Source organism: Humulus lupulus, chromosome 4 (assembly GCF_963169125.1).
Source record: "Humulus lupulus chromosome 4, drHumLupu1.1, whole genome shotgun sequence".
Classification (NCBI taxonomy): domain Eukaryota; kingdom Viridiplantae; phylum Streptophyta; class Magnoliopsida; order Rosales; family Cannabaceae; genus Humulus; species Humulus lupulus.
Window position 1 is genome coordinate 228,552,830 of NC_084796.1, and position 8,828 is coordinate 228,561,657.

At 30.9% G+C, this 8,828-nt stretch overlaps 1 protein-coding gene across 1 annotated transcript; it reads right to left on the bottom strand.

The window, feature by feature from the left end:
• Positions 1-3,808: 3,808 nt before the first annotated feature.
• Positions 3,809-6,923, bottom strand: LOC133831286 (ribosome production factor 2 homolog). Its single transcript, XM_062261532.1, has 7 exons — positions 6,831-6,923; positions 6,660-6,734; positions 6,297-6,500; positions 4,727-4,972; positions 4,405-4,647; positions 4,259-4,324; positions 3,809-4,150 (listed from the first exon to the last, which is right to left on the bottom strand). The coding sequence occupies exons 2-7, from the start codon at positions 6,726-6,728 to the stop codon at positions 4,022-4,024; spliced, it is 957 nt and encodes a 318-aa protein (XP_062117516.1). The 5' UTR covers positions 6,729-6,734; positions 6,831-6,923; the 3' UTR covers positions 3,809-4,021.
• Positions 6,924-8,828: the final 1,905 nt, after the last annotated feature.

Here is an 8,828-nt window from a genome sequence, read left to right on the forward strand (position 1 = left end):
TCAAATATATCAACATAATAATGTGGTCTCAATCAAATAATATCATATAATTACAATTAGACCCCCAATGGGTCAAAATTACAAATATGCCCCTTTAAATAAAAGCGGGCATGTTTCGCACATTTAATAAACCTAAACATGCATAAGTAGCTATATAATAATATAACTCATGCAATTCACATAATCACATCAATATCCAATTAATCCACATAATATTCATATAATATTCCAATATTGCCCTCCTGGGCCCCTAATCAAGGCACTAAGCCTTATTAGGAATTTTGGGACATTACAGTTGCTAGTACGGTTTTCTAAGCATATAGTTGGATGCAAGTAATCTAGATTTGGATTACTGATGTGGATAGACATCTTGTTAAATGTACTTTATATAATTATGATTATATATATATGACATGATCGATGTTAATTAATTTCTTTATATACTTATTGTTTGCCATAAAAAAATTAATTCATATCTTAAGAGATGATCATTTGTAGATTAGTCTAAATTATGAGTAGTAGAAGGGTAAAACGGTAAACCTTGACCAACTCTAGTTAGCGAACCAATAAATAGAGGACATAACTACATATATTTATTATATCAATGGACTGCAAGAGATTACTTTTTAAATATAATTCTATAATTACTAAGAGTGCAATTCCATATTTATAGTGGAGTAATAATGGAATTAATAAATAAGATTATTTAATTAAAGAGTTTAATTAATAATATAGTTTATTGGAGCTTAGTATTATAGGTTCATGGTCCCCGAGTCGCCTCTGTACTATACTATCAAGGGTAAAGATCTCACAGACAAGATTAATAGAGAAAATGACTAAATTGCAAAGGAATTAATTTTCCAGTGCTAAGTAAAAAATTTATGTGATTAATCAATTATTTGACTAATCAGTTTTTTATTTGAAAAACTTTATATTAGTTGAAATCAATATTAATAAGTGTTTGGATTAATATTATAGAGAGTTTTATATTATATTAGTATAAGATAATTATTCAAATATGATAATTTAAGATAAAGTTAATTTTGAATTAACTAATATTTATTTTTGAAATAATGTTTATATTATTTTTTTAATAAATATATTGTCTTAATTTTAATTAAACAAACAAAAGAGAAAAATTAGGGATTAGAATTTTGAATTGTTTAAAATTTAAATACTATTTGTTTATTTAATTATTGTTTTAATTTGATTAGAATAAATAATCAAAATAAAAATCTAACAAATCAGTTTTGAAATAATTAAATTTTAAAAAAAATATATATTTTATTATCTTTATAAGTTTAAAAAGAAGATATTTTTATCAGACGCTTAAGTTGAATAAGTCGATAGAATTTTCTAAGCTTGAAAAATTCTATAGAACTAAGTCTTTTTTTTCTAAACTTTCTAAATCTCATATGTTGAGAGCATCTAAAGAGCTTAAATAATCAAACTAGTGAAGCTCACGTTCCCACACATATCCTTATGTGTTTGAGGAATGATTTGGAAGACTTTGACATGAGTTTTCATGTAGATAGGAAGATGTTTAATTATACAAAAAGAGACAAAGACTCTTAATATGCTACAATATTCTTATTTTGTGTATAAATATATCTATTGATCCTCACCCGATATTAATAAATTTTAAAATCACCACCCCTTCCGTTGCGTCCCTGTTTTTCTAAATTAATACCAACACGTGCTACCTTCGAATCTGCAGTCGCCATCCCCAACCCACATGTCCTGGTTTCTCCAAGTTTGTCACCATCATCCCAAACTCATGGCTCTTGGGTTCACTCGCTCTTCATCACCAACCCATAAAACTCACTTCTTCTCGTCTCTTGGAACCCATAAAATTTTTGCAGTCGTCGTCCTCGACTCCGATGTCTCGTACTTGGTTGACCCAGATCCAAACTCGTTTTCCCTGCAACCATAGAAATCATTGACTCCCTCGCCAAGTCAGCCAATCAGAAGTTGCCGAAGTCAGCTGGTTTGGAGTCCGAAGTCGCCGAAGTGTGAAGTCCCCGTCCTCTCCTCTGCCAAGCTCAGATCTACCCATGCGCCCCAAGCTCCAAATCTCACTAGATCCCTTCGTCACAATGGAAGAATTGTTGTAGTTCAACTAGGGCCGATGGTTTCAGTGATAAAGAAAAGAAAGGGATGGGAAAGAGAGAAAGGAGAGAGAGGAGAGAAATAAAGAAATATATTTAATTAATATTTTTTTTATTTAAAAATTATTTAGTTTCAATTTTAAAAAGTATTATTATATTTTTAGTTATTAACTAATAAAATATGATGACATTTTATTAATATTGAAAAATTGTTTGAACAAAATCTGTCTAAGAATATTATTTTGTTCTATTTTACAAATTACAGAGATCGATCGAGTATTCGGACAAAACAATCTACCTAAATTTTAATAGATGTCTATAAGTTATATAAGTTTATAATATATTTAACCAACAAAACCTGTAAAATTGAGTTTTTAAAAAATTTATTCATTATTATAATGTTATTGTTATTTATGATATAACTTGTTTTTCCTCTTTTTTTTCACATGTAAAATGAATCAAATAAACTTGGAGCCAAAACATTATGGGCTGTTTGGAGCCTTGGATAAGTGGAAATTAGATCTTCTACCCATTTTAAATGATCAATTTTAATTTTTACCTATTATTTTTCACTTTTATTTTAGTACCCAAATTTTCAATTAATGTACCCATTATACCCCTTCAATTATATTTTTTTTTCCTCCTTAAACACACTACAATTAGAATGCATTTCCAATTTAACTATAATATGACACATATAATACATATTACAATAACACTTAGAATCATATACTAAAATAAGAGTAATTTGGGAAATCTCATGATAATAATGGGTAAAGTTCAACTAAATATATTTAGTGTCTAATTTTAGTTAACTACTCTTAAAAGTTGGTAGTTCTCAACTTTTCCCCTTGGATAAAGACTTGGGATTGGACAATTTGTCCATACCCATGGATGGCACTTTTTTAGGCTTGGAGGGATTGGACAGTTTTACCCATCTTTGGAATTAGTCCCTTTAGCTTGAAACTTCTCTCTTTTTGTTTTTTCTTTTAACTAATTTCATATTAAAAATAATAAATTATATCTATTATAAATTATATTGAAATATTTTTTTTTTCTATTTTTTTCTTTTTTATTATTAGTTGTTTTTTTTATAATATATATATACAAATTTAAATTTTAAAAATTAAATTATATATATCATAAATTTTTTCTTAAGTATTATTTAATTTCCAGAATTATTATTATTGCTGAAAATTATTTAATTTATTTATTTTCAAATATTTGTTTTTAATAAATATCTTATATTATATTAAAAAAATAATTGATACCAAACAAGTCCTATATACCATAATTTTGATACCAAAATTGTTTGTGTTTTTTGTTAGTCAAAATAAAAGGAAAATATGCTTTACATGTGTCAAATAGAGGGTTAGTGTTCCAAAAAGAGTATGAATAAGAGTGTCCATACCACTTTAAATGTTGTTTTTAAAATTTTGACACATTTAATACTTGTCTTGCGAACACAACACAATTACACAAATTACCATATCACTACACCCTATGCTAGTTATTTTATTTAATTTGAATTGGCTACCCACAATTCGATAATGTATTCTTCTTTCGAAATTCACAAGACTAGATCAATTATGCCAAGCAAGGTTATTTTTTCAAAATCATTTCTTACTTGCGTTGCTCAACTTCTGAGCATTCAAAATTCCAATAGTCGTTCCACTTGTTTTCATTCTCTTCTCGAGACCTTAGCTCAACAATGAGATGATCTGCTTTCAATAGATGCCAAAATTGAATATGTTACACAGCAAAGCATAGGGGAGTTTCAAAAATGAAAGAAAGACTAATCCTTGACCACCATCAGTGAAAATAGGTGGTTACAAACAAATATTACTGAAAAACTTGGGTAAGTTATGATGTTATCTATTGATTAACATTTGATCTCTTTCTCCATTTGGCCTCTATTCAAGTGTAGAATCTTCCTTTTGCTTTTTTGAAGCTTGCTCCCTCTCCTCAGCATTTTTCGATTTAGCTTCACGGCGTTCTCTCTTCACTCCCTTTGCTTTGTAAGGTAAAGCCGTCTCCCCAACCTAAATGCCCAAACAGAGAAATATATTAGAGATTAAAATTGTAACATAACCATTAACGAATCAATAAAAAGGAAAATAACTATGTAATAGACAACCACCCCTTCTTACCTTCTGATCTGGAATGTATACTTTTCCAATCCTTCCGTCAATAATATCTTGGCTAACATTCTTAACCTGCCAGTAAAAATAACAATCAGTTACAATGGTATATCATGGGGAGACAGAAAGTGAAATGAGGAATTGAGTAATCAAACCTTCTTCTTAGCCTGGTCTTTGAGTGTTCTCATAGCTTCTTTTTTAAGGCCTTCATTAGGTAGACGATGTCGACGAACTACTAAATCCATGGATGGGCCAATTTCTACCAGTTCCATTCTTGGTACCACTGTCCCAGATTTTTTTAGCCGTAGTGCACAGTGAGTAAGAAATACTTTATTTGACGATGTAGCTGTACATACATATGCACGGTCTATTCCAGCAATATTTATGTTTTCAATAACCTGCGTATGATACAAGTCAATATGAAACTTTCCCCAAACTTAAACAAAAACATAAGTGCATTGGACTTGAAAAATGTACCTCTCCTCGTAATAAATCAAGCAATACTTCCTTTAAATGTCTCAACTCCTCAACGCTGTCAAATCCTTCTCCGATAAAAGCAATAAAAGGTTTCGACCCTGCTTTTGGAGCTAGTTTTGCATCATATTTAAATGATTCCATGGGCTTGAAATTTTCAACCCCAACCTCTATAAGATCATATATGTGGTGATCATAAAATCTCCCGAGTACAAGATTGTCAGGTCGCTTCTTTGAGTGAGAACCAAACTGCAAATACAAGCAATGAAGAAATGTAATATATTAAAACTAAAAGGACCACAGAAAATCGCTCCAAAATAAAATAGTCAGCTAAATTTTCAGTTTAGATCATAATTGTCGTGGGGGGTTTAATGTTCTAGATGGGAAATTTTAATGAAACATAATAAAAAATTACAGTTTGAAATTATCAATTATCCCTGTCAATTTGTTGCATACAAAAATCACGCCTTCTAGCACATTCACTGTAATGTATACTCACCGAATTCACAATTAGTTTTATGTTATACAGCTTTAAACTAAAAGCTCTTAGACATCACGCCTTCTAGCACATTCACTGTAATGTATACTCACCGAATTCACAATTAGTTTTATGTTATACAGCTTTAAACTAAAAGCTCTTAGACATCTAAGTAGGCCAGCAAAATATCCAAATGTCCTTAAGAAGAAGCTAAAAGCACAAAATTCAACATGAGTTTTTGCTTTTAAAAATGTACGTAATTTAAGTTTAGACTATTCAAACTTGCATGAAGGCAAAACAAACTATTGACATCAAAAAAATTACTTGAAAGACAATTCTGCTTGCTACAAACATCATCCAATAAGTATTTTACTAAAGGAAAAAAAAACATATACAAAAATGCTCCAAGAAACAGATTGTTATTCACTCTGTCTCCATGGAGCTGATAAAATTTGAAGCTAAGCTCCCTGTTAATTTAGGCATAATTAAATGAGAAATGCAAAATAACTTTTTGAGTTTGAAAAGATATATTTAGCTGTGAACCGTTGCAAGCATAACAATGCCTTCTTAGACAAATTTTCCCTCAAATGAGTCCTCACAATGTGTCATGTGATACTAGACAGGGACAAATAAATGAGAGTAAAATTTCAGTTAGTGTATTGAAAAACGAGAAATTTTATTTTGAAACTAGGCTCCCCATCTAGCCTCACACATGCGTAACCATTTGAACCGTTGCAAGTATAACAATGCCTTCTTAGACAAATTTTCCCTCAAATGAGTCCTCACAATGTGTAATGTGATACTAGACAGGGACAAATAAATGAGAGTAAAATTTCAGTCAGTGTATTGAAAAACGAGAAATTTTATTTTGAAACTAGGCTCCCCATCTAACCTCACACATGCCTAACCATTTGAACAACTCTATTAGCATATGGCTTTACACTAAAAGCTCTTAGGTAGTAGCTAAACAGATCAAGGGATTTTTCTTATACAACATAGTATTAAACTACACTGATTCGCAATACTAGCCAGAGACAAACAAATGAGAGAAAAAATTCACTTAAACGATAATTCCAGCGACCATTCTTTACTTACCACAAACATGCTGCAGTCAGTTTTCTGAGAGAAAAACTCCAGTGCAGTTTCACCACCGCTTTCAAATGGCCTAACTTCTCCATTCTTGCGGCTAAACCTCACTGAACTTTCCTTCTTCAGATGATAAATTTGAGTCAACACAGAATTCAATACTCCACTAGTCTTTGAACCATGAAGTATCAAAGTCTTCTTCCCTGTCTCAACCTGTAAAATCACATAAAACCAAAGTACATAAATAAACTCAATGATTTAGAAACACATTAGCATTGCCCACGTGATTTGGTCTCCGGGTGATTAATTTTCCCAAGAAACAAACAGAGCCCCGATGGAAAAGTGGGAAAACGAAGATGAAATGGAGCTCACGAGTTTAGGAGCGCGTTTCTCAAGCTCTCTCCTAGTTTTTCCTTTCTTGGGGGTCTTCAATTTCATCATGATTATCTATAAGAACCAGTTGATCGGTAAGACGTATAAATATATGTATGCATAGTTGCACAAAATGAAAGGAATTAAAAGCAAATGAGAGATGGACAATACCAGCTGCGGAGAAAAACAGGTAATAGATCGGAGCAAAGACAAGGATAGCTAGGGTTTTTCTGCTCAAAGAAGGTGATTGATGACAAGAGAACCAATGTAAGGGTTTAAAGGCCCTTTTATTTAATGGACTTGGGCTTTACTATTTGGGCTGATTTATCGGCCCTTTTATTTAATAGACTTGGGCTTTACTATTTGGGCTGATTTATCGGCCCTTTTAGTTGCTAGACTCGGGCTTTACCATTGAGGCCATTTTATTGGCCCTATTAGATGCTGGACTTGAGCTAACCATTTGGGCCGATCCCTCGAGAGCCGAATCCTTACTTTGTACAATTAAGTGGAAATTACATATATTATGAGATTTTTTTTTAATTTTTAATTTTCAGTTTTTACACATATAAGACTTTTTTAATCCTCCCTAATTTTTACACGATTGATTTTTTTAATCAATTACACGGAATATATTTTATCACATATTTGTTGACTTATGAAAGTATTTTATATATTTTTTTATCAAAGATTATTTGATCGACACAATAATTATTTTTTTATCAAAGAATACAATCAAGAGCTTAGAAGTTAATGTTTTTGCTTTGTAAAGTTATCAATATTGAAGCTTATCTATGAAAACATGATCCAATATGGCACTCCATGAACACTTGATTGTATTCTTTTAGAACGATAATTAAAAAATAAGTTGATAAATTATGGGCAAAGTTTCAAATGGATGATTTTGGTAAGAGACATGGACGGAGCTAGGATTAGATGACAAGGGGCAACTATTAAAATTTAAATATGAAATAAATATTTCAAAATATATCATCATAGTCATAATATCGTTTAAAATGTAGAATGTCTCTCTTGCATATCACGAAAATCATCTATAAATGAATCTATAGTAAATTCTTCATTAATTTTTTTTCAATATATACTAGCAAACAATCAGTCAAAAATTCATCTTCCATCTTGTTGTGAAGTGTAGTCTTCGCTATATTCATAGCTGAAAAAGATCACTACGTTGTAGCTGTAGAAACTGAAAGTGTAAGAATAAGAGTTACCACTCTCTACACAAGTGGATAGACTTCTGCTTTTCTAGTTTTTATCATCCAATGACACAAATCATAAATAATTGCCTAAACTCTAAAATCATGAAGTTGTCGCACATGATCAAAATGTTGAAATTGTATTCTTAGTTGTATCTTCTCATATTCAACAAAGTCTTGTGGGTAAAAATTTTGTACCAACTTGCAAATGTCATCAATTCTAAATGATTTGCGCATCTCTCTTGGCTCCAAAACTGAACTAAGAATAAGTAATTCCACTATGTTATCATTGAATTTGTTGTTTAATTCTTACAATTGAGAGTCTATCACTGCATTGAAAATATCAGCTCTGTAATAATGATTCACTATAATGTCGTCTTGTTGGTGACGAGACCATCCTCTTCTTGCAACATATTGGGCTTTAAAATCTAGCACAGTTATATTAATAGCTTCACAAAAAGATTTCACCTCACAAACTAATTCATCACATACATCTTCTCTTAGTTTTGAATGAGAATCTTAGTAGATGAAACTAGATACATTACATTTAAAATATCTTGAGACTGAAGTTGCAAAGATTGATAAAGCATATTAGAAATCTCCAGATTTTTTTTTCATGAGATGCCAAATGAAAACAAACTCAAAAGAGGTTACCACTTCATAAGCTGCATGAGCATCTTCTCGTTGAGCAAGTGTAATGCCATCTTCAATAATGTTCAATAAAACTTTGCATGTTGCACTAAACATCTTTATCAAGCTAGAAATAGATTTCAAGTGAGAACTCCAACTAGTATCACCTGCCACTTGCAAAGAACCAATTTGATTAAGCCCTGTCCTACTTTCAAGCTCATCGATCTCAAATAAATGAGCAATATTTGCAGCATCAACATTTTTTAATTGGTCATTACGCTTATATAATGCACCAACAATATTGCCAACGAAGTTCAACTTGGTAAAA

Bases quoted from the DNA above. Each gene is read 5' to 3' on its own strand.
- LOC133831286 (XM_062261532.1), bottom strand. From the start codon at position 6,728: ATGATGAAATTGAAGACCCCCAAGAAAGGAAAAACTAGGAGAGAGCTT. The intron at 4,973-6,296 runs GTAAGTAAAGAA...TTGTATTTGCAG, and splicing joins CTGACTGCAGCATGTTTGTG to TTTGGTTCTCACTCAAAGAA. The intron at 4,325-4,404 runs GTTTGATTACTC...TTTTACTGGCAG, and splicing joins AAGACCAGGCTAAGAAGAAG to GTTAAGAATGTTAGCCAAGA.